Here is a 27,336-nt window from a genome sequence, read left to right as displayed (position 1 = left end):
ATCACATTAATATTTGATAGTATGTTAATTCCGCTTCTTCTTCCAGAGCTAAAGCATCGCTGAACTTAGAAAGTCAGATTAACAGGACTGATGATATGATCAGAGGCTTTGAGAATGTATTGGCACAGGATAAAGTCATTCCTAATTCACCTAACAGCATCCAGCAACATGCAAGTCAGATTCAGGTAAGACGTCACCACTGTCTCTTTAACCCCTTCCTGACATGGTGATTTTCTGTTTCTGCTTTTTTTAATTTTTACTCCCTGCCTTCCTGGAGCCATCTTTTTTTTTAACTTTTCTATTTACATAGGGATTGTTTTTTTGCAGGACAAGTTGTACTTTCTAATGGTATGGCACAATTTAATATTGCATAGGATGTAGGGTGAAGCTGGAAAAAAATTCCAAATGGGGTGGAATTGACAAAAAAACTAAACAAAAATGCAATTCTGACACAGTTTTATTGATTTTGTTTTCACGGTGTTCCCTAAGTGGTAAAACTGACCCATGCCTTTCTTTTCCCGGGTCAGTACAATTACAACGTTACCACATTTAGATAGTTTTACTTGCATTTTAATACTAAGAGAAAGTATTTCTTTTTGGGATTTCTTTTAACCGCGTACAAGGTTCGGGTTATCTAACAATCCTGCCGAACTTGGAAACAAAAGTTCGCTCATCCCTACCCATAACTTTTTTATAGTTACATCTATGGAGCTGTGTGAAGGCTCATTTTTGCGGGACGATCTGTAGTTTTTGATCACTAGCTTTTTGATCACTTTTTAATCAATTTTTGTTGGGGAAGTTAAGTGATGAAAAATTGGCGAATCGGCTATTCTGATTCTTTTTACCATTACACCATTCAGCATATGGGAAAAATATTTTTCTATTTTAATAGTATGGGTATTTTCCCAATGTGGCGATGCCTATGATGTTTATTTTTTTTTAATTTTTGGGAAATGGGCTGATTTTAATTTATATATATATATATATATATTTTTTAAAACTTTTTTCTGTATATTCCAATGCAGTGTTGCCACCTTCAGGCCTGCAAGCCTTGTACAGGCTCAGGCCTATTACTATTAAGGAACGCCTTTCCCTGAACTCTCAGCGAGGGGTATACATTCCTGCTCAGGAAATGCACTCTCCTGTTTTTTTTTTTAGCTCTCAGATACCATGGTCACAGCATCCGAGGGGTTGAATGTCAGCAAACGACATTTTCGCCGATCACATACATTTGCCGCAGTTATGTGCTGTGTGAAACAGCCGTCACCCAGCAGCTATGTTTTTCAGGAGAAATAATTGAGTTGGATTTGTTTTTGAATGATTATGTTGTTTCCTGCAGAAAATGAAGAGAGATCTTGTGGACAAACAGGACAATCTTCTGAAACTAAACCGAAGCTTGAAGGACACAGAATTGGCCTGTAACTCCCTTCAGAGCAACACTCAAGAGCACAGTCCTGATTTACCACGTCAGCGCATTCAGGTCCAAAAGCTGAATGATAGATACCATGCCATCGCTGACCAGCTGGACCAGAGGTAAGAGGTGATGACAGAAGTACTGAACCCTGATTCTCCTTCTGTGCACAGCATCAGACCTTGTTCTCTTCACAGCAGAGAGGCACATGGCGCGTATAGTCTGGGAAAAACTCCCATATTCCATATCCATAGAGCTCCATTCACCTGCTGGAACCAAGAGTGTCCTTCTGGCTTGTGTTGGGCTGGTATAATGTGGTCTACCACAAAAAGAGGTATAGAATAAGTGACTATTCCAGACAACGGTGTGCGGGACAGTATAATGTATGTATCTACGCGTCTCTAGGTGAGACCTGGTAGATTATTGGTAGGGATAAGGGGAGAGGCTATTTTGGTGGCCATCCAATAATGGTGGTAGGATCTGATCATGAGACCCTGGAGGTGGGGAGCCAAGCATATGGTTGACGAATCCAATTGAGGCCCGCCCAGTATCTTACCATTTAAATAGGAGTTCATACCTCTGACAAAATGGAGCTGTTATTTTGCCCCTTGGAGCCCCCTCAACCGCGCATCCTACATCTGTGAGAGGAGTCTTATATAGCGATGTTTATACTAGCTAATATGTAGTGGCTATATATCAAGCTTATCCTGTAAAGTGTCCACACATTGTGAAAAGTATTTTATAGGCATATGTCCTTCACCTCATCACAGATGTTTGCTGGTCTGGGGGCGCTCCAGTATTATTTGATTTATCATTATTTTCTGTATATGGCAACCTATTACCATACTGCTGCTTTGAGTCCCATAATGAACCTTTGATTATCTATAAGGGGAAACGCGTAGGGACATTGCATGGTGTGTCAGAAAGTGATAGGGCAAGCCCAGGAACGTGGACAGAGTGCACCTACCATCAAGGTGCATCTCAGGGCTGAGCAGGTTTTTTTTAAGGGCAAGAGTAGGGGCAGATATGTGATATTCTAATCCTCTGTGTCCATTTTTATAATACTGTCCTATTTGTGCTAACAGTCCATTGTATTGACATCAGGATATGTGTTAATATGAAGTTTTATTCTGTGAGATTTTTTAGTGCCCTGGAGGTGGAGCTTCACTGTAAAGTGCTCTCTGAATTGAGCTGCGTCTCAGTCCCTCCCCTCTGCTGTGAGTAACAGCGGTAGTGGCCTCCTGGTTGGATGGTACAGCTGTCACTCAGAGCAGAGGGGAGGGGCTGTGAAATTCAGAGAGCATGTTACAGTGAAGCTCAGCCTCCTGGGCACTTGCAGGACAAAAACCTGGCAGAATAAAAGTTCATCCTGATAATAAAAGCTCCACAAAAGATATATTTGGACTGCTCTCCACAGCCTCTGCCTAGTGTTGTCAGCAGTTTAGCATGGTCAAAACTGCTGACAGATTCCCGTTAACAGGGAATGTATTTCTTTACAATTTTCTAAAACGAGATAATGATAGACCATTTTCTTCTAAACTGTTTTTATTTTATTTTTTATGGTATGTTTTATTTTACTTTCTGTACATGATTATGGAGGCTGCCATTTTGCCTGAGCTGAGACATGGACCATAGAAAAGCTAGAAAAAAAAAATAATCATCAAAATAATTTTAAAAAAAGTCTCACAAAAACTTTATTTACAAGAACAGGAAATTTTAGGACAATACATGCCCTTAAAAAAACTTCTTTATGGTAAATCTTACTATTCCAGGATGAAGTGTTTTTCTAGCGTCATTCTGTTTCCTTGGAGGTCACATTGTGTAGGTGACTTTTATGTTAACGAAGCCAACGTGATCTAATGCTCTTTCCATTAGAGAGAAGTTGCTCCGAGATACCAATCTGCCCTACCAGCAGTTCAAATCCTCCAGTGAAGGCCTGGATTCCTGGCTGAATGGTCTCCCACATAACCAGATCACACCATCGGATTCTCCTAGTCAGGTCAACTACAAACTCCAAAGCCAACGGGTAAGTAATAAATAAGGAAGGTACAGTCTATATTACTCAGCAATAGTCCATATGTTACATATACAGTATGTATACCCATGAATTGCACATAATGATACTCTATAGACATTCAGATTAGATATAGCAGAGCCCCTACTGTTAAATGGGTCATATGAGAACAGAAAACATTCCTGCGTTCTTCCACTACCCATGACCATGAATGATTCTGTTGCTGGAAGAAGCTATGATGTTTTTCTAATCTAATGCAACCCCTTTTACACTTTTTCTGCCAGGGGTATCTGAACATATTGCACCTCTGGCAGGGGCAGATCCAGGATTGGGGAGAAATTCTCCATAATTTGGTCATGCCTTATTGCGAACCCGTCATCTCTCCTGACATTTCTGTTTTAGTACCTACTTGCACCTCCCATGTAATAGCAATTCTGGAGCATCTATTTGTATGACTCTATGATGTACGATTCCTTTATTATCTCTTCTATAGGTTATGAATGAATTACTAGCAGTTTGCAATGAAGATCCAGATGGGTGTTACCAATAGGAGGCGTGTTCCTACACAGTCTGACACCGGCAGCAATGACTGGATAGTGTCAGCCATGTGCAAGGACAACGCCTTACTGGTAAACACCCATCCGCACCGTCATTGTAAACTGCTAGCAATTCATTCATAACTTTTAGCAGGAATAATAAAGGAGTATCACAACATAAAGTCATAAGAATAGATGCTGTAGAATTGTACATTACATGGGGATGCAAGTCGTTACTAAAACAGACATGTCAGTCAGTAGAGGCGAGAGTTCCTCTTTAACTCTGTACACTGCACGATCAACACAAGACAGAAACCAAAAGCAGAATAGAAAACCCCTAATCACGTGGTCAGTCAGATACAAGTGTACACTACCACTACACAAGAACCAATAATACCGCCATACAGTCGGCCTTGTAATGGTCAGATACCAGGTCTATATCACACTGAACTGATCAGACACAGTCACAGGTAGAATACATAATGACTGGAGGAGCTGTCACCTCTGACTTGTCTGTTTTGCTAAATACTTGTATTACCTATAATAATACATAGATACTAGTAATTAGCGTTCAGCGAATCGAGCTTCAGTCGAGACCTGTCTCCGTACAGCATTAAAATGTATCGTCTCCGGGGAGGCAAAATTTGTTTCATCCGAAGTCATGCAAGACTTCGGTGAATGAATTCGGTTATCACTTCTGCGTCTTTAAAAACAGTTCAAATTCGCAATCCGAAGTCAGGTCTGGTACCAGCTGATACCTCGGTCCCAAACCCGACTTCGGATTTCTAATTTGAAATGTTTTTAAAGATGTAGAAATGAATACCGAATTCATTCACCTAAGGGCTCATACACACGAACATATTTTCTTTCCGTGTCCATTCCGTTTTTTTTCCGGACAGTATGCGGAACCATACATTTCAATGGGTCCGCAAAAAAAAACTGAAGTTACTCCGTGTGCATTCCATTTCCGTATGTCCGTTCCGCGAAAAAATAGAACCTATCCTATTATTATCTGCATTACGGACAAGAATAGGACTGTTTCATTAAGGGTCAGCTGTTCCGTTCCGCAAAATACGGAATGCACACAGACGTCATCCGTATTTTTTGCGGATCCATTTTTGCGGACCGCAAAATACATACGGTCGTGTGCATGAGCCCTAAGTCTCACGCGACTTCGGGTAAAACAAATTTTGCCTCCACGGAGGCAATACATTTTACTCCTGTACGGAGACAGGTCTCCGTACAGCATTAAAACGAAGCGTTAGAACGAATTGACTTCGGATCTACGATCCGAAGCTCTATTCGCTCAACACTACTAATAATACATACTGTATATAACCATCTAATGTGTATGGGGTCTCCTGACTCTCATCTGACAGCAGATATCGGAGAAAATAAGGATCAGGCAGTTGTTTTTCAATATGCCTGATCCTTATGTTTTCAGAGGAGTTTGGCAGTAGCTTACTCCCCATTCACAAAACTCAGCTGAACCGAGTGTGCATATGTATGAGGGCTCAGGACAGATACCTGTCGAACAAGTTTTCAGCTGATGGCTATGTAAAAAGTATGGCCCGCCTAACACGCCATTTAAAACACGACCATCTAAATTCTGGAAGCATCATTGTATGGTTGGAATAAGGGGATGATTGCCCATACATCTCTAACCAGGATATACCCTCACTACTAACATGCGCTACATACACAAACATGCTCATTATATATACATTTACTTACACATACATAATCATTTTTTTATGCCTGCCACCCTATCTCCACAGCATTGGTGGCTGACTGCATTAGGGGGGATCACAAGGCTCGGTAAACCTCCATACCTATATGCTTTGTGAAAGCAACATGTCAACACGACACTCAGCACTCAAACTGCCTAAAACTCAAACATATACATGCAAAAAGAATGTAGAAATACCGGAATAAGGAGTGTAAAGGTTGCATATATCAGAGTGTAAAAGAACTTGTTCTCACAAAAACCCCGAAACAGAGGCTCAAAATATAGGTGCACATCCAAACAGCGACTTTGCCACCAAAATGTTTTGAAAAAACACACAGCATGCCGTGTATGAAAATGCAATTTAAGCACTGGTAAATGCATCCACCTTCATGTGACATTGCATCAAACAGGGACTATAAAATGGCACAAACTGTAATCGTGGGTCTAAAACAGCCCGATGTGGCAGATGATTGTCGGGAAGGAAGTGTTCCCTCCCAGCAATCGCCTCCTCGCTAGTGGAGGAGACCGCTGCTATTACATGCAGCGATCTCCGCCACAGTATGGGGAGGAGCGATCACTAATGCCATCGCTAGTCCTCATGCTGTCCAGTGGTTTACCATAGGGTTCCGATACGATGCCAAAATTTTGATTCGATTTCGATACCATAAAAAAGTATTGCGATACTTGATACCATTCTATACCACGCAAAAAATAAATAAAACACCCAAAAAGCTGTGCGCGTTCCGCATTTTATGGAACATCCGGCCCATAATAGAGCAGTCCTATCCAATTTTGGGGGGAGGGCAAAGGGACTAAAAAATGGTGAATAACTTGTTTTTTATTTTTTTATGATACGCCGTTCACTGCATAGGAGATATTTTTTTATATTTTAATAGTTCGGACTTTTGCAGACACGGTGATACCCAATATGTTTATATTTTTTTTTATAACGTAGAGACATCAGTATATCTCCTGAAACGGTTGACAATGCACAACAAAGAGCAATTAACTGCACAGCAGACAGAGATCAGAGAGATTGCAGGTTAAGTTTCCCTTAAAGGGTAGTGTCACAAAGCATATTCTACATTTTTCAGACCAGCATTTGGATCTGAATACTTCTGTGATTGCATGTAATTAAAAATTTCGTATAGCCAGTGAGCTATTCAACAAACGGTATCTGTATAGCGTTCGTTATTTTCCTTATTATTTTGTCCATATCACTGAGCTGGTCGCACGTGCTCAATTTAAATCTTCAACTGCCACCACCCATATGTTTCTGTTAGAAGCTGTGGCAGTTACAGGGAGAGAGCTGCAGCAGAAAGGACATGCCCACTGAGCTGCAGCACAAAGGACATGCTCCCTGAGCTGCCAGGCTGAATATAATCTAGCAGAGCAATGAATGGGGAGATCTCTGGATCCATGTGAGGTACAGGGCTGGTTCTAGCTTTGTTAGAGAGAGGTTGTCATGTACTGTTTGATGTCAATTATCGCATAACCCCTTTCAAGTAAGCAGGGTGGTGTCACTGAGGCACCAGCCTTCTCTCTACATGCCAGCCTCAGGGGACCAACAGAGGTGATGATGACTAGAGCTAATAAATATTCATTTGAAGATAAATTCACTGAATACCAAGATGTTCAAAACAACACTTACACCACCTTCCTAAAACTTCCCTTTTAATCCACATACAATTAAAAATACCAAAAATAATATATACGGTCCCAAAACTGGACCATGATATCTATAGTGCAACAAAGCTGTCAATACAATGGACGGTTAGCAAAAAATCTGGACAAGATACATTTGGGGCAGAGAATCAAGATATAATATACAGTCAGGTCCATAAATATTGGGACATCGACACAAGTCTAACATTTTTGGCTCTATACACCACTACAATGGATTTGAAATGAAACAAACAAGATGTGCTTTATCTGCAGACTGTCAGCTTTAATTTGAGGGGATCTACATCCAAATCAGGTGAACGGTGCAGGAATTACAACAGTTTGCATATGTGCCTCCCACTTGTTAAGGGACCAAAAGTAATGGGACAATAATAATCATAAATCAAACTTTCACTTTTTTAATACTTGGTTGCAAATCCTTTGCAGTCAATTACAGCCTGAAGTCTGGAACGCATAGACATCACCAGACACTGGGTTTCATCCCTGGTGATGCTCTGCCAGGCCTCTACTGCAACTGTCTTCAGTTCCTACTTGTTCTTGGGGCATTTTCCCTTCAGTTTTGTCTTCAGCAAGTGAAATGCATGCTCAATCGGATTCAGGTCAGGTGATTGACTTGGCCATTGCATAACATTCCACTTCTTTCCCTTAAAAAACTCTTTGGTTCCTTTTGCAGTATGTTTTGGGTCATTGTCCATCTGCACTGTGAAGCGCCGACCAATGAGTTCTGAAGCATTTGGCTGAAAATGAGCAGATAATATTGCCCGAAACACTTCAGAATTCATCCTGCTGCTTTTGTCAGCAGTCACATCATCAATAAATACAAAAGAACCAGTTCCATTGGCAGCCATACATGCCCACGCCATGACACTACCACCACCACCATGCTTCACTGATGAGGTGGTATGCTTAGTATCATGAACAGTTCCTTTCCTTCTCCATACTCTTCTCTTCCCATCACTCTGGTACAAGTTGATCTTGGTCTCATCTGTCCATAGGATGTTGTACCAGAACTGTGAAGTCTATTTTTAGATGTCGTTTGGCAAACTCTAATCTGGCCTTCCTGTTTTTGAGGCTCACCAATGGTTTACATCTTGTGGTGAACCCTCTGTATTCACTCTGGTGAAGTCTTCTCTTGATTGTTGACTTTGACACACATAGACCTACCTCCTGGAGAGTGTTCTTGATCTGGCCAACTGTTGTGAAGGGTGTTTTCTTCACCAGGGAAAGAATTCTTAGGTCATCCAACACAGTTGTTTTCCGTGGTCTTCCAGGTCTTTTGGTGTTGCTGAGCTCACCGATGCGTTCCTTCTTTTCAAGAATGTTCCAAACAGTTGTTTTGGCCACGCCTAATGTTTTTGCTATCTCTCTGATGGGTTTGTTGTGTTTTTTCAGCTTCACTGATAGTGACAGCTCTTTCGATCTCATCTTGAGAGTTGACAGCAACAGATTCCAAATGCAAATAGCACACTTGAAATGAACTCTGGACCTTTTATCTGCTTATTGTAATTGGGATAATGAGGGAATAACACACACCTGGCCATGGAACAGCTGAGAAGCCAACTGTCCCATTACTTTTGGTCCCTTAACAAGTGGGAGGCACATATGCAAACTGTTGTAATTCCTACACCGTTCACCTGATTTGGATGTAAATACCCTCAAATTAAAGCTGACAGTCTGCAGTTAAAGCACATCTTGTTTGTTTCATTTCAAATCCATTGTGGTGGTGTATAGAGCCAAAAATTTTAGAATTGTGTTGATGTCCCAATATTTATGGACCTGACTGTATCTGTCCCTATTCTTGCCCTTACAGACACTGCTCAGCCCAGAGATACACCTTAAAGGTAGGTGTACTCTGTCCACGTACCTGGGATAACCTGTCCTTATACAGCCCTACCACATATTGACACAACATAAAATGTCCCAACATGTTTCCCCTTATAGATAATCAAGGGTTTATCAGGGGACTAATAATATCAGTATGGTAATAGGAGGCCATATATACAGAAAAAAATAATAACTGATAAATAAAAAATACTGGATGCCCCAGACCAGCATACATCTGTGACAAGGTGAAGAAACCACAAGCATAAAGATGTTGATGGAGAAAGAAGAGTCCAATTTACCACCACCAGAAAAAACCAATACGAGAGACCCTAGTTTTTTTTTTCAGACAAGAAGCTTTATTTTGTCTAATAGGCCTTTTCAAAATTAAAGAGGTTTTTCCAAGAGTTTTTTTACTGATGACCTATCCTCTGCACAGGTCATCAGTAACGGTGGGGGGGTCTGACACCCGGGACCCCCGCCAATCAGCTGTTTGAGAAGGCAGCTGTGCTCGCAGTAGCCAGTGAAGTCACGTTCATCGGTCACATGGCCTAGGCGCAACTCACCCCTATCGAAGTAAATGGGGCTGAGCTGAAATACCAAGCACAGCCGCTATACAACGTACGGTGCTGTGCTTGGTGAGCTGAGAGAAGGCCACGCCACTACTGTGAGTGCCGGTGCCTTCTCAAACAGCCGATCAGTGGGGGTCCCAATGTCGGACCCCCACCGATCATATACTAATGACCTATCTAGAGGATAAGTCATCAGTAAAAAAAAAAAACCTTTTGGAAAATCCTTTTAAATATGGATGACAACATGTGGAGGATATTTTATTGGATAGTATGACATTTTAAAACTAAACATGCATGCTCATTGGTTTATTGTGGAGTATTGATGGTGATAGTTGTACAGAAATGTCTTCATTTGACATGCGGAGGAAAAAATAATCACATGGCTGGAAACTCATAAAGACTTTTATCATATAAAATCCATAACTTTTACTGTAAACGGTAAATCCACTGGAAACAAGCAGAGACTCCCTGACAGAATACATCATTGAAAGCCATAAATTATTCCCAACAGCCAAGGAGGTTATGTTTGCACTAGGGATGAGCGAATCAACTTTGGATGAAACAGCTGAAGTCGATTCGCATAATACTTCCTTTGAATACTGTACAGAGCGAGCGCTCCGTACAGTATTAGAATGTATTGGCTCAGATGAGCCGAAGTTATTGCTTTGCGAAGTCTCGCGAGACTTCGGGTAATAACTTCATAAATCAATTTCTACTGTAAAAAAAACATTTCCCGAACTCGGGTTCGGTTCCAAGGTACCACTTTGGATTAGGGTTGTCCCGATACCACTTTTTTAGGACCGAGTACAAGTACCGATACTTTTTTTCAAGTAGTCACCGATACCGAATACCGATACTTTTTTTAAATGTCATGTGACCGTTTTGGGGGATCTGTGGATCTGTGGATGACGCACTGTCATGTGGGGGATCTGTGGATGGCACTGTTATGGGGGACCTGCGGATGGCACTGTTATGGGGGATCTGTGGATGGCACTGTTATGGGGATCTGTGGATGGCACTGTTATGGGGGATCTGTGGATGGCACTGTTATGGGGGATCTGTGGATGGCACTGTTATGGGGGATCTGTGGATGGCACTGTTATGGGGGATCTGTGGATGGCACTGTTATGGGGGATCTGTGGATGGCACTGTTATGGGGGATCTGTGGATGGCACTGTTATGGGGGATCTGTGGATGGCACTGTTATGGGGATCTGTGGATGGCACTGTTATGGGGATCTGTGGATGGCACTGTTATGGGGGATCTGTGGATGGCACTGTTATGGGGGATCTGTGGATGGCACTGTTATGGGGATCTGTGGATGGTACTGCTATGGGGTGGGATATCTGTGGATGACATTGTTATGGGGTGGGGGGATCTGAGGATGGCATTGTTATTTGGTGGGGGATCTGTGGATGGTGCTGTTATAGGGGATCTGTGGATGGAACTGTTATGGGGAGGATCTGTGGATGACACTGCTATATGTCATCCACAGATCCCCCTCAAAACAGTGTCCCCCAATACACCGGGCCCCGCCGCTCACCGAAGTATTTATAAACGTGAATCCTTATCCTGTTGTTAAGTTGAACTAACGCTGCCCTCTCCCATGTTCCCCTGTATCCCCACAGCACTTACTTAAGCTTCCATAGCAGGCAGAGCAGACGGCACCAGTAACGTCACTCACTGACGTCGCGCGCCTGCTCCGCCTGCTTCACTCATAAAGTGGGCGGAGCAGGCGCGCGACGTCAGTGAGTGACGTTACTGCTGCCGTCTGCTCTGCCTGCTATGGAAGCTTAAGTAAGTGCTGTGGGGATACAGGGGGGACATGGGAACATGGGAGAGGGCAGCGTTAGTTCAACTTAACAACAGGATAAGGATTCACGTTTATAAATACTTCGGTGAGCGGCGGGGCCCGGTGTAAGAGTACAGTGACTGCACCGGGCCCCGCCCATAGTTACGCCCATAGTATTCTATTTATGTATCGGGGCGGGGTATCGGCGGCTGAGTACCGCCGAGAAAACTCGGAATCGGTCCCGATACCGATACTAGTATCGGTATCGGGACAACCCTACTTTGGATGTTTCATCCCTAGTCTGCACACCAAACCCGGAGATCTAACATTTGGCATTTAAGTTAGGGCTCATGCACATCAACCTATTTTCTTTCCGCTTCTGTTTTTTTTGTGGACCGTATGCGGAACCATTCACTTCAATGGGTCCACAAAAACAACGGAAGGTACTCCGTGTGCATTCCATCTCCGTATTTTCGTTCCGCCAAAAAGTAGTGCATGTCCTATTATTGTCCGCAAATCACGGTCCGAGGCCCCATTCAAGTCAATGGGTCTGCAAAAAATAAGGAACGCACACAAAAATACATCCGTATGTCATCCGTATTTTGCGGATCCATACTGTAGAAATGCTATGCCCAGCCCATATTGCTCATGTGTTTGGTGATTAATAAGTTACTGTTTACGATCTGCAAAAAACGGATCGCATACGGAAATCATACGGATAGGTTTTGTGTAATAACGGAACTGAAGAGGACTTAAATCAGAGAAAAAAAAACTCAGATACGGAACAACGGATCCGTGAAAACAACAACGGTCGTGTGCATGAGCCCTTAACTGCCTCAGCTCCCCTAGCTTAAACCCCCTTAATGACCAGACCACTTTTTACAATTCTGCACTACACTATTTTCACGGTTTATTGCTCGGTCATACAACTTACCACCCAAATGAATTTTACCTCCTTTTCTTCTCACTAATAGAGCTTTCATTTGGTGGTATTTCATTGCTGCTGACATTTTTACTTTTGTTATTAATCGAAATTTACCAAAATTTTTGCAAAAAAATGACATTTTTCACTTTCATTTGTAATATTTTTTTTAAAAAAAATACATTTCTATATAAATTTTTCTCTAAATTTATTGTTGTACATGTCTTTGATAAAAAAAAATGCAATAAGTGTATATTTATTGGTTTGGGTAAAAGTTATAGCGTTTACAAACTATGGTACAAAAATGTGAATTTCCGCTTTTTGAAGCAGCTCTGACTTTCTGAGCACCTGTCATGTGTCCTGAGGTTCTACAATGCCCAGACAGTAGAAAAACCCCACAAATGACCCCATTTCGAAAAGTAGACACCCTAAGGTATTCGCTGATGGGCATAGTGAGTTCATAGAACTTTTTATTTTTTGTCACAAGTTAGTGGAAAATGATTTTTATTTTTTCTTACAAAGTCTCATATTCCACTAACTTGTGACAAAAAATAAAAACTTCCATGAACTCACTATGCCCATCACGAAATACCTTGGGGTGTCTTCCTTCCAAAATAGGGTCACTTGTGGGGTAGTTATACTGCCCTGGCATTTTAGGGGCCCTAATGCGTGAGAAGTAGTTTGAAATTCAAATGTGTAAAAAATGTCCTGTGAAATCCTAAAGGTGCTCTTTAGAATGTGGGCCCCTTTGCCCACCTAGGCAGCAAAAAAGTGTCACACATGTTGTGGTCGATCCAAGCAAAAAGGACCACCAGAGGACCAGGTAGCAGGTATATTAGACGCTGTTATCAAAACAGCGTCTAATATACCTTTAAGGGGTTAAAAAAAAATCGGATCTACAGCCTGCCAGTGAATGATTGCCGCTGGCAGGCTGCAGATCCACTCGATTACCTGCAGTTCCTGTGGTTCTCGCGAGATGCGCGATTGTGCCTGAGTCAGCCGCCTCCGGAACGCGATCCTGCGTTAGGCGGTTAAAGAGGATCTTTCATCAGTTTTGCAAAAGTCTAATTAGGGTGTTACCTTATAGGGCGGCCCCCACTGATGCCATGGCTGTTTTGTTTCTTTTTAAAAAGACCCCCCTGTTCATCCGCTGTTGCCTCCCATTGATTTTGGTGCCTTGTATTATAATGAGGAGTATCGGAACAATGAGGAGGAGATGGAGTCTTTCTCAATGGGCGTCTCCTTCTCCCTGGCTGTAGCGCTGTCCAATCACAGCGTAGAGCGTCACAGCTAGGGTTTTTTTTTTTTTTCTCTGGCTGTGACGCTCTGCAATTGGACAGCGCTACAGCCAGGGAGAAAGAGACGCCCATTGAGAAACCCTGGTGTCTCCTCCTCCCTGTTCCGATGCTAGTAATTCGCATACTGAGCGGGGAAAATACCGGAGGGCACAGTGGGCGAACAGAGCGGCATTCCCAGGAAATTGCACTTTTGTAAGAAGCAAATTAGCCTCTAGGAGCAATCAGGGCAGCTCCGCTCACTCTTCATGCCACACCCCCACTGGTAAGACTGACAGACCAGGCAGTGAAAACATATTCCCACCTGGCCCTGAAGTCTTGTAGGAGCACATTTGACACATGCAGAGTAAAAGAATGGATATTACCCCCTCTGCCCGGCAGTCTCCATCCCTTTTGCACATTGTGGGCATGCTTTTTAACCTGTGAAGAAAGTGACATCATCTACTGTGAATGGTGGATTCTGTGTTATCTATATATAGGCATTACCTGTCATTGTAATCCTACCTGTGATGATAATGAGACAAATGCTGCGATTTCTGCAGAACAGGAAGTGTAAGCCTATTATTAGACTATTAGAAAACAACAAGATTTCTTTTTTTTTGTTGTTTTTTACAGTGACTTGAAGAGTTTGATTAACTTGATTTACATAGGTTATATTTTGTTGATGTATTCCCTTTATCATTTCAGAGACTGGTGGAGGAGATCCAAAGGAAGGAGCCAGAAAAGAATAACGTAGTGAAGCTTTCCAAAGACTTGACAAATTCTCTTAATGTAAGTTTCTTCTTGCTTTTTGGCTTGCTGACCTCTACGATACCGTCGGCAGCCTGCAACCACAAAGCGTGCTCCTAAGGCAAGGTTTCTGATCAGTGGACAATGAATTTTAAATGTGCTAGATCAGATACAACACCACGGTGTAGGATAGAGGCTCCGACACAAGGAGAACGGGCTGAGACACACGACATCACTGAGACGATAAATTACGGAGAATGACCGGATTCTTCACTGGGTCATATGATGAAGAATACCTGGTGAAGACATCAAATGTTTGCTGTGTACATAACTTTGGGAGCAGCAAAGAGAACCTGCTGTATGTGCACTTTTAATTTGGTTAGATCAACTTGTCTCTTTAGGGTTACAGTGACCTGTGATCCACCACAAGGGAGACACAAATTGAGGTTGATGTAGACGCCTTCTCGGTCCTCGTTCTGATGTCTATTTATCCTCTTGACAACAGGAAATCAGAATCGGTGGAACAATTGATTTCCTCCAGACCCCCAATTATTAGCTGAATGAAGGCCCCTCATTGTATGCATATACAATGAGGAGCCTTCATTCAGCTAATAAGTGGGGGTCTGGAGGAAATCAATTGTTCCACCGATTCTGATTTCCTGTTGTCAAGAGGATAAATAGACATCAGAACGAGGACCGAGAAGGCGTCTACATCAACCTCAATTTGTGTCTCCCTTGTAAAGAAGGAGTTTGGTGGATCACTGGTCACTGTAACCCTAAAGAGACTGGAGTGGCTGTGCCTGGTACTGTTGCTCAACCCATTTAAGTGAATGGGGCCAAGCACGGCTGAGCTGCAGTACCAGGCCTCACCAATATGTATGGGTGCTGACAAATTATGTAGACCCCTTTATTCTGCTGATCAGTGGGGACAGCCAGGCCTCACCCCCACTCATTAAAAATTGAAAGAATATGCTATGGATAGACCATGGGGTCCAAATCCTGGAAATCCCCTTTCAGTCATCAACGCTACGTATACATGCTAACAGTCACATATCAACTGGCAGAATGAGTGGCACTTGTTCCCGATCACAGGCCCATGTTCACATGGCAGGGATCAGTAGACAAAATATCTCAGCTGCTGGCATCTTTCACCAAGTCCTGAATTTCATCGTTGTCAGCATCACATCTCCCCTTGTAGACAGGGCATATCCTGCAGACATTCCGCAAACCATATGGCGGACGAATCCCCCATATATTTTGTATCGGCCCATGTAAAAAGTCCTTTGAACGAGCACTGATCAACATGTTATATCGTTGCAAGCTGAAAATGTCAAAAGGACCCTAAGGCCACTTTCACACGAGCAAGTTGTACACTCCGGATTTGGAGTGCGAGTATAAGACAGCTCCCGTCCTGACCTCCAGCACTGCCGGGGTCGCATAGCATTATATTGATTTATGATGCTATGTAACCCTTACAGTTCTGGAATGTATTGGATAACACTGACAGCATTATGTCACTTTTATCCAATACATTCCAGACCTCTAAGGGTTACATAGCATCATAAATCAAGTTAATGCTATGTGACCCCGGCAGTGCTGGGAGTTCAGGACGGGAGCTGTCTTATACTCGCGCTCCAAATCCGGAGTGTACAACTCGCTCGTGTAAAAGCAGCCTAAGGGTATGGCTAGACGATGACCCTGGTCACGGCCAGGATTGCCAACCAGAATTTCTTTATTTCTGGACAACATATCCCAAAATCATGAACAACCGACAAGTTGGAAAACCACACTGAATGATAAAGATTACATTTCATTACACTGGAACCTGAGCACAGAGCAGGAGGTCACCATGCAGCCACATGATCTGCAGGCTTAAAACAAAAATAATAATCCAAAAAGGCAACGCTAATAAGATATAAATCATAGTTATGTAACTGACCGCCTAATACTGTGTAATCTCTCATAGGACTATGAGGCTCAGGCTGATCGATATTGCTCTACCCTGGATCCCTCCATAGGCTCATCTAATAGTACCAGGGCTAACAGCCTTCAGGAAAGCATTGCAAACCAGGTTGGTCCGTGTTTTCCAAACTCACGTCAAGGTGAAAAAATGTAGCATGAAAGCTTAACATCAGTTTTTTCCCTATAGGAAAAGGATTTGGTAAAACGTTATACAGAGGCAGCCGTGGAGAGCAAGCAGCATCTGAACCAAATGGAATTTGCCAAGAAGGTTCTAGATAAGGTAGAGTGGAAATCACTTCTTCATGTTTTCCATGGTGTTGTTTTAACCTCTATCCCTTTTCCGGCTATGTTTGCATGATAGTATTAATTAAAAACATTGAAGGTGTATTCCAGATTTTAATATTGATGGCTAACCTCAGTCACTCCAGCTGTGGTAAAACTACGACTCCCAAGATGTACACTTGCTTAGCTGTACTCAGAACTCCATAGAAATGGAGCATGCTGGGAGTCGTAGTTTCACCACAGCTGGGGTGCCGGAGGTTAGCCATTACTGGGCTAGAACATCAATATCAGATTGGTGGGGGTTCAACACCCGTCACCCCACTGAGCATCTGTTTCAGAGTAGCTCCGTTGACTGAGTAGTGGACAGTGCTGGTAAGTGCAGCACTGTTCCCACTGAGGTGAATGGGAGCAGTGCTGCAGTTACCAGCTCCATCCACTGCACATTGTGAAACAGATGATCATGGGAGTGCGGGGTGTCAGACCAGTGTCCATCTGATATTGATGGCCTATCCTGAGAATAGGCTGTTAGTATTAAAATTCCGGAATATCCCTATAAGACTTCCCTCCAAATACATTGTGGGTGTCCATAATGGAAGTTTAGGCATGAATCTTGAACAAAATCATAATCCACCAAAGAAGGCCTCCTAAGCAGAGAACATGGTCCTTTTCATGCCGTGAAAAGCTCTGATATCTTTAGAAATTAGGGAATCATGAGTAAGTTATTTTAGGCTAGAATATTTAACTATAAGGGCTCTTTTCACATGAGCGGATCCCGTGCGGTTAATCCGCAGCGTGAAAGAGAGCCAAGCCCCGCTCCGGACAGCAGAGACACGGAGCAGTAACATGATTGATAATGCTCCGTGCCTCTCTGTGACCTTTTTACTACAAAATCACAGTGAGATAAAAGTTGTCACTGTGATTTTGTAGTAAAAAGATCACAGAGAGGCATGGAGCATTATTAATGTCTCTGCTGTCCGGAACGGGCTTGGCTCTCTTTCACGCAGCGGATTACCCGCACGGCATCCGCTCGTGTGAAAGAGCCCCAAGGGATAGATCTTAAGGTGTCCATAGACCTTCGATAGCTGTCACCCTTTTCCTTCAGAATCCCCTTCATATGGAAGTTCAGCGGACATGTGTTATCAGTGGAGAGAGAGATGAATAAACTGCTATCAGACACCTTTGGGTCCCATGAGAACAAAGGATCAGGCATGTTGAAATTCAAACTGCCTGATCCTGGTTTCCCACCAAATCTACCACTGGGGTGAGTCGGCACACCCCCACACACTTTAGCTTGTCCTGCAGAAATTGGCATGCTCAGATGACATTATTAACATAACTCCCCATGGCATGTTTAGCAACTACTAAGGTGTCCTCAGGGGTTTCATAGGGCTTTCCTTCAGTATGCTGTGGTGATAAAACATGTCTGGGGGGGGAGGGGGTTAGGGCCTGTGATAGTCAATTATTAGACTTTGGTTACTTTTCCTGCCATAAGTGCAGTCACACCTTCATATGACTCTGACACAGCGTAAAATATTGTTTGCATTGCATTGCCCGTGTACAATGAACATTGGCAAACAGCAAGGGAAATGGGGGTGGGGGAGTGCTTCTAGACAACATTTTTGTTGGTAAGGATACACAGTATCGTTTTAGGGAGTGGTAGACGGTAGGTATTTTTTTGGCACTGTGGCAACTAAATTATTTGTCTCCAGCTTCACTTGTAAAATTAACCCCTAAAGGACCCGCGCCGTACATGTACAGCACTGGTGGACATGACTTAAGGACCAGTGCCGTACATGTACGGCGGGCTGATCGAGTGGGTGCAGGAGCTGCGCCTACGCGATCAGCGGCACGGACCCGGTGGTCACTGATAGCCGGGCCTCTGCTGCATACTCCGGCATCGGTAAAACACAGATGCCGGCGTGTTAACCCCTTGTATGCCACGGTCAAAGCTGACCACAGAATGCAGAGTGTTCGCAGAGGGTACGGGTGCCCTCAAATTCCCCATCGGGTCTCCGCGCTGCAGTGGCAGGGACCCGATGACAGAGAAGGCAAGTCTGATGCCTTCCATAGGCATCAGAGCTTGCCTTCTACGGGAGCCTGTGAGATCTAGCCACTTAGGCTGGGTCTCACAGTCAGGCTGTCAGCATAAAAGCTGACAGGCAATGCATTACAATACAGGATGTATTATAATGCATTGCAGAGGGGATCAGACCCCAGAAGTTGAAGTCCCAGAGTGGGACAAAAAAAAAAAAAAAAAAAAAAAAAAAAAAAAAATCAATTTTTTTGTCACCTTACATCACAAAAAGTGCAACACTAAGCGATCAAAAAGGCGTATGCTCCCCAAAATAATCCAAAGAGTCACCTCATCCCGCAAAAAATTAGCCCCTACATAAAAAAAAACGATGGCTCTTAGAATATGGAGACACTAAAACATGATTTTTTTTTTGTTTCAAAAATGCTGTTATTGTGTAAAACTTATATAAATAAAAAAAGTATACATATTAGGTATCACCACATCCGTAAGAACCTGCTGTATAAAAATATCACATGAACTAACCCCTTAGATGAACACCGTAAAAAAAAAAATGAATTAAAAAAAATCATATGTACCCTAAAATAGTATCAACAAAACTGCCACCTTAGGCCTCATGCACACGACCGTGCTGTTTTATGCGGTCTGCAAACCGCGGATCCGCAAAAAACAGAAGCCGTCCGTGTGCCATCCGCAGCCAAACTATAAATTAACCCCTTATATGATGTGAGTGAGCAGCGCTCTGAAGCGCTGCTCTGAACAGTGCATGGCTGAGGCTGCAGCTGCCTCAGCCATGCACTGTTCAGAGCAGCGCTTCAGAGCGCTGCTCACTCACATCATATAAGGGGTTAATTATAGTGCGTCCGACGGCACGGCGGGGCGCAGGCGCAGAAGATTGGGCATGAACGATGCCCGGAGGATTGAATTGCGCAGGCGCAGGATCGGGACTGGGGAGAGTTCTAGCCCCGCCCAGCGAAGTGAATAATGATGAGCTGGGCGGGGCTTAAGAACGGCAGTTGGGAAGGCTGGCTGGGCGCATTTTCACATGAAACGCCGCCCCTTGGGCAGATTGCTGACAGGAGAAGCAGGTTAAAAAACTTTATATTTCGCTCTTTATAAGGTGGACAGGGGGGATAGTTATATGCTTTTAAAAGACTCTATAAGACCTGTAATGTGATATATCTAACTATATATGCTGATTTCGCCTGTCAGTGTCCCTTTAAGGTGAAAAATGGCAGGGTCCTGAAGGGGTTAAAGATTTGCAAATGCATTTTGGAAGACGGTTTTGTCTTGATTTGTTCATGACGTTATCTTATTGGCCATCTATAAAAACACAACTCACACAATATATCCCATTCCAGTAGCAGGGTTGCAACTTAAAGGGGTTGCCTGGCTGATATATATTTTTTAAAACATATTCCAACACTTCCTGGGTCCCCGTGGTTTCTGCTTCTTCCCCGTCAACACACAGCAAATGACTGCTCAGCTAATCACTGGCCACAGCGGTGACCTCTCTCAGCCAGTAATTGGCTGAGTGGTCATTTCCTGTCTGTATGCCAAAATACTACTGCTGAAAATGGTGATCATAGATTTCTCTAAAACAATACTAATGAAAAAAACTTTTTTCATGATAGAATATATCATTTCTGATTTGCTTGTTGTTTCTTTAGTCAGATACACATGATGGAGTCCAGCTGTCCGTGCAGAACAACCTGCGCTCAGAGAATACGTTGCGATCAGCAAAGGAATCAGAAGCCTTGTCAAAGCAACTGGAGGAAGAGAAAATGAAGGTGGCTCAGGTACAGCAGACACTGGAAGAAAACAGAAAGAGGATACTACTCCTGAAGACACAGAGACCGGTGGAAAGACTGGAAGAGAAGGAAATGGTGCAATACTACAGAGAACCCAGACTGGAGAGTGAACTGACAGCTCTTAAGAGCCAAGCAGACAATACCTACAGAGATAGGGAAAATACACAGTATGAGATAGAGGTGGTAAGCAAGAAGCTGGTAGCGTTGGAAAACCAGAGGAAGAACATCAAACCACAGCTACTGACAAAAGAAGTCACTGAGATAGAGAGAGATCCTAATCTAGACGCTCAGGCTCAAACCATCAGAAGAGAGATAAAACAACTAAAGGAAGAGAATAACTCAATCACACTAGAGTTAGAGCGCCTGAAAATGGAAGTTATGGTACTAGAGCAGAAACAACCTAATGTGAAAGAAAAAGTGGTACTGAAGGAGGTAGTTAAAGTCGAGAGGGATCCTGAGATGTTAAAGGCCACACGGGCGTTACAATTGCAGATCGATGATGAGACCTTCCGCAGAAAGTCTCTTCAAGAAAACATTGTGAAACTTAGAAACAAGACAGAAGAACTGGAGAGACTGATTGAGTCTGTAGAACCTAAAGTCATTGTGAAGGAAGTAAAGAAAGTGGAGCAAGACCCAGAAGTCCTGAAGGAAGCAGCTAGACTCAAAATGTTAATAGAAGAAGAACGTAAAAAGAGCGTGACCCTGACCCGGGAGTTAACAGAACTGCAATCAAAATATTCAGTGGTGGAGAAACAGAAACCCAGGGTAGAGATAAAGGAAAGGGTCAATGAAGTGTTTGTTGTACAGCCAGAGACTGAAAAAGAAATTGCTAGGCTGAGAATTGCTTTGCAAGAGGTCAATTCCATAAAAAATTCCCATGAAAATAACCTTGAAGTACATCATAAAGAAATGTTTGTGCTGAAGTCCCAAAAGCCCATGGTGGAGTACAAAGAAATTGTCCAAGAAATAGTCAAGTTAGAGAAGAGCCCAGAAGTGATGAAAGAAATTGAAAGGGTGAAATCACAAATAAAAGACCTGGAGTCAACACACAGCAGATATCAAGAGCAGAAATCCAAGCTGATCAAGGAAAGAGACGACTGGAAACAAGAACGGTCAAAGGTAGAGACAAAAGTTGTCAACAAAGAGGTTGTTAAGTATGAAAATGACCCTGTACTGATAAGAGAAGCAGAGCAACTGCGCCAAGAAGTACGCAATGAATCCCAGAGAAGAAGGGAAGTTGAAGATCTGGTTTATGACTTACAAAGCAAGTACATGTTGCTAGAAAGACGGAAACCAGAAGAGAGGATAGTGGTTCAAGAGGTGGTTAATGTACAGAAAGATCCTAAGATAGCAGAAGACCACCACAGATTAAGCAGGACACTAGATGAGGAGGTAGGCAACAGGCGTCGCTTGGAACGTGAGGTACAACAATTACGTAATCTAGTGGACGAGAAAGAGAGACTCCTGAATTTCCAGGAAGAGAGAGATAAGAAACTGGCTGCAGAAAAGGAGTTGCGGACGATCACTCGGAGAATAAAGGAGATAGAAGAAAGCCCTCCACCAGTACAGGAGAAGATTGTAATGGAAGAAGTCGTGAAAGTGGAAAAAGACCCTGTATTAGAAAAATCAGCTTATGCATTTCGAGGTGAATTGGATAAAGAAAGGACACAGATACTCAACATTGAAAGGGAATGCAAAAATCTGCAGGTTAAGGTAGATATCTTACAGAGGGAGAAGTCTTTGGAAAAAACGGTTTACAAAGAAGTCATCAGAGTGGAAAAGGATAAAGTGCTGGAGAATGAGAGGGCCAGATTAAGAGAGCTGTGTAATAAAGAGCGTAATGCAAGGCAAGACATGGAAGATGATTGCAGAAGACTAAAAGAAAAGATTGAACGAGTAGATGCAATGAAAAAGACATGGTCAAAGGAAGAAGCTGAACTTCAAAGGGCCAGAGCACAGGCGCAACAAGAAAAATCATCTATAGAAAAGGAGTTATTGGAATTGAGGAGGCAGCAGCAGCAAAAAAGCGTGTTCTTGAACAAAGAATCAGAGTTGCTCACACAAAAGGCAGAGAATGAGCGTCAAAAGAAGATGCAACTGGGACAAGAGCTTTCTCTTTTTGAATCCCAAATTCTAAAAGAAAAAGATTGCATCTATGAAAAGGAAAGAAACATTAGGGATCTACAGTCTCGTGTAAACCGCGAGGAGCGTAACCAAGAAACTCAAATGAGGGAGACCAATGTCTCAACAAAAATATCAATCTTAGATCCTGATACTGGGAAGGAAATGTCACCATATGAGGCGTACAAGAGGGGTATAATAGACCGCCATCAGTATATCCAGTTGCAAGAGTTAGAGTGTGACTGGGAAGAAATTTCCACAATGGGATCTAGTGGTGAAATTTCTGTTCTACTAGATAAAAAGAGTGGCAAACAATATTCAATTGAAGATGCTCTAAGATCAAAAAAAATCACTAAAGAGGAACTTGAAATGTACAGGGATGGAAAAATTCCAATTTCAGAATTTGCCTTGCTTGTGGCTGGAGAGAACAAGCCTCAATCCATGTCAATTGGGTCAATAATTGGAACAAAGTCCCCAATTACCTCCCCCAACAGCCAAACCCAAACTCGTAGCTTTTTCACACAAAGTGCACCAAAAGTTTTTCATGATGATAGCTTTCCCATCGCTGGTGTCTATGACACCAACACGGACAGCAAATGCACAGTCAGGAGTGCAATGGTGAAAAAACTGTTAGATCCAACAACTGGTCAAAAGCTTCTGGAAGCACAGGCAGCTACTGGTGGTATAATCGACATCATTACCAAAGAAAGGTATTCGGTTAACAAAGCAATAGACAGGGGTTTGATAGGTAGTAGCAACACACACAGCTTACTTAATGCCCAGAAAGCTTTTACGGGTGTTGAGGACCCAGTCACCAAGAAGCGCCTATCTGTTGGAGAGGCTGTACAGAAGGGACTAATGTCCAATGAGACAGCCATGCCATACCTAGTAGTTCAGCATCTTACGGGGGGCTTGATTGATCCCAAAAAGACAGGCAGAATCCCACTGTCAGAGGCAACAGAGCAGGGTCTAATAACCAAAGAACTGGCTGCTCAGGTCCGAGATGAGTCTACATATGAAAAAGACCTCATAGATCCTTCCACTAAAGAGAAGATGAACTACAAGGAGGCCATAGCACTATGCCGGAGAGACCCAGTAAGTGGCCTGCTTCTACTCCAAGGATCTTCAGACAGCCATCAACATGCTGTATACCGCCCCGTGAACACCATACCCTCCCTGACCTCGTACAAGTACTAGTGGTGATGGTTGCCTGTCATATCTTTGTTTTTCCTGCTATGTAAGTGTACCCTGTTTAATATGATATTGCTCCCCTCGGGTGAAATTATACCTGTGGTGTTTATTGCATGTCCTCAATAAACTGGAACTTATCTTTATTACACTTAAATTGGCGAGTCTCTTTTTTACCATTATCTTTAGAATGAATTTTTTTTTAATTATTTTGCGATACTCTACCAGTAGATGTCTATGCGCAACCACCCAGTAGTTTTGACGTGTATTACAGCCTGGCAACAGTTTTACTAGCATGCCATTCCATCATGAAAAATTGAAGTCCTTCAGGGTAAGTTAGGGGTTGGACACATCTGTACATAACAGTGATCCCTCAAGTTACAATATTAATTGGTTCCAGAATGACCACTCTAAGGTAAATATACTGCAACTTGAAAATATAACTCTATAAAGAAACTACTAACTAGTTTCCAAGTCCCCAAAATATCATCCCAAACAGGAAAAAATGAAGATAAAAAATAAGCTGATAAACCCAGATAAACCAAATCCTTATATACAAGGCAGACGGAAAGTCTTCAGACCCTTTCACTTCACACTCTGTTATATTGCGGCCTTGCACTAAAATAAAAAATAAAAATAAAGTTTAGAAATGATTGCAAATATATTTAAAAAAATAATAATAATTCACATGGACATAAGTATTCAGACCCTTTGCTCTGACACTTGAAATTTAGCTCTGGGGCCCTTCATTTCACTTTATCATCTCAGAGATGTTTCTGCACCTTGGAGTCACCTGAGGTAAATTAAGTTGATTGGACAGGATTTGGAAAGAGGCAACCCTGTCTATATAAGGAGTCACACTTTAAAGGGGTTCTCCGGGAATTACTGAAAATACTTTTACTTAATTAGAATTTTTTCCCAAATACCTTTCATTAGTTATAATGGCTTGTTTTGTCTGGGAAGCAATCAATCAAATAAAAGGGCTGCCGTCCTATTAGTACACACAAAATCTGTCCTCAACACTGAGCTAAAGAGCTGCCTCATCCTCCTCTTTGCTCTGCTGGTCAGAGATAATGATCCTGAACACAGATAAGATATTCAGCTGAATCTCTGTAGGAATGGAGTTCATGAGGAGACATGAAGTACAGAGAGGACAGACTGTGGTAATATGGGGCTGGGGTAATGGATTATTCTTCACTGATGACCTAATTAACTTGATGGTGGAACAAACAAATATATATGCAGAGCAATTTATTGTCTCCAATTCAGACAGTTATATGGCAAGTATCCACAAATGGACCCCTACTAACACGACTGAAATGCAAAGGTTTTGGGGACTTCTCCTAAGCATGGGCATTATAAAAAAACAACAATACGTTCGTATTGGAACAAAGATATTCTTTATCACACCCCTCTTCACTGTCTTGCCATTCCCCGGGCCCGTTTCGAAGCTCTTCTAAGACTTCTACACTTCAGCAATAAAATTGAATGCCCACCCCCAAGCAACCCCAATTATGACGACTCCTTAAAATTAGGCCAGTGGTTGACCACTACAATTCCAAATTTGGTCAAGTATATACCCCCCAAAAATGCCTCTCAGTGGATGAATCATTGGTCCACTTCAAAGGCAGATTACATTTCCGCAAGTACCTGCCCAATAAAAGGGCTATGTATGATGAGAAGTTGTATAAGGCCTGTGAAAGTGTATCCGGGTATACATTGCGCTTTCGTATTTACGAGGAAAAAGATTCTAAAATTGAGCCACCCGATTGTCCTCCGGTTCTGGGTATAAGTGGGAAGATAGTATGGGATTTAGTCCACCCACTGCTGGACCACGGATACCATCTATATTTGGACAACTTTTACAATAGTGTCCCTCTCCTGAAGTGCCTTGCTGCCAGAGGCATAGGCACAATTAGAATAAAAAGGGCTCCCTAAATATTTTAGAGATAAGACAGTGCATCGTGGGGAAAGCAGGGCTGTTTGCTCAGAAAATTTGATGCTGCTAAAATACAAGGACAAACGGGATGTTCTTGTGTTAACTACCATCCATGCAGATCAGTCCACCCCAGTCCCAGGAACAACAGAGCAGAACATCAAGCCTGTGTGTATCCAGGATTACAACAAGTTCATGGGTGGAGTGGATCTTTCAGACCAGGTACTACAGCTCTACAGTGCCTTAAGAAAATCTAAGGTACAAATATGTGGTACAAAAAATTAGCTATATACCTAACCCAAGTGTCACTATATAATGTATTTTTTGGCGTTCAGGAAGGAGGGGGCAGTTTTTCAGCCAGCACTGCTTCTGGGGTCTCAAGAATAATACATGGGCAGCATTTCCCTGGAGTTCTCCCCCCCCCTCCCAGAAATAAAAAAGGCGACCCCAAAAAAGGTGTCGAGTTTGTTCAGTTAAAAGGATTAGGAAAGACACCACTCACTACTGTCAGACCTCCCCTCTAAACCTCCCCTCTGCATTGGAGAGTGCTTTCAAGTTTATCACACCTCTACTAATATCCATTAAGTCAATTTCATTACTTTCTTAATTAATCCATGGGAAGACATTTTCAGTTTAGCACTTTTCCATTTGGGCCCCCCCCCCCCAAAAAACTTACAAATTCCCATTATACCGCTAGATGAATACATTGAAAGGTGTCATTTTTTTATTAAATGAGGCATTTCTTCAATTTACTTTTATGTTCTGGCACCCCTAGAGCCTCATTTTTGCAGTTTTCACTGTTGGGGTGCCTCAGGGGGTCTTCAAATGCGACATGGTGCCTGAAAATTTTTCCAGGAAAATCTGCCTTCCAAAAGCCACACTGTGTTCCTCCCATTCTGAGCCCCGCTGTGTGCTCATATAGCACTTTACAACCACATATGGGGTGTTGACGTATTCAGGAGAAAATGGGTAACAGATTATGGGGTGCATTTTCTCCTGATACCCCTTGTTAAAATGAAAAATTTGGGCCGAAAGCGAGATAGTCTTGTAAAATATGACATTTTTCATTTTTACTGCCAAGTCTTTCTAAATTCTATTAAACGGCTATTGGGCCAAAGTGCTCAGTGCACCCCCTGAAAAATTCCTTAGGGGGTGTATTTTCCATAAGGGAGTCACTTTAGTTTTTTTTTCACTGTTGCCTCAGGGTGTTTTCAAATGCGACATGGTGCCTGAAAATTAGTAAAATTAAAATAACATTTACAAAATTATGCAAAACATGAAGTAGACATATGGTAAATGTAAAGTAATAATTATTTTGTGAGGTACCACTATCTGTCAGAAAACCAGAGAAATTCAAATTTAGAAAATTGTTAATTTTTTAAAACTTTGGAAAATTTTGGATTTTTTTATAAATAAAGGTAAAAACATATTGACTCGAATTTATCACTAACATGAAGTACAATGTGTCACGAGAAAACAAACTCAGAATGGCTTGGATAA

The 27,336-nt window shown here is 42.5% G+C and overlaps 1 protein-coding gene across 2 annotated transcripts in view; it reads left to right on the top strand.

Annotated features, from left to right (window-relative positions):
- EVPL (envoplakin) overlaps positions 1-24,057 on the top strand; it is a 72,450-nt gene extending 48,393 nt beyond the window's left edge. For both annotated transcript variants that reach the window (XM_040434605.1, XM_040434604.1), the window contains exons 17-23: positions 47-185; positions 1,340-1,533; positions 3,287-3,437; positions 14,463-14,546; positions 16,471-16,575; positions 16,654-16,746; positions 20,451-24,057. In XM_040434605.1, coding sequence (XP_040290539.1) covers positions 47-185; positions 1,340-1,533; positions 3,287-3,437; positions 14,463-14,546; positions 16,471-16,575; positions 16,654-16,746; positions 20,451-23,909 — 4,225 coding nt within the window. In that variant the 3' untranslated portion in view covers positions 23,910-24,057. The remainder of the gene's footprint in view (positions 1-46; positions 186-1,339; positions 1,534-3,286; positions 3,438-14,462; positions 14,547-16,470; positions 16,576-16,653; positions 16,747-20,450) is intronic.
- Positions 24,058-27,336: the final 3,279 nt, after the last annotated feature.

This window comes from Bufo bufo, chromosome 6 (genome assembly GCF_905171765.1).
Source record: "Bufo bufo chromosome 6, aBufBuf1.1, whole genome shotgun sequence".
NCBI lineage: Eukaryota > Metazoa > Chordata > Amphibia > Anura > Bufonidae > Bufo > Bufo bufo.
This window is presented reverse-complemented; position numbering and strand designations above follow the sequence as displayed.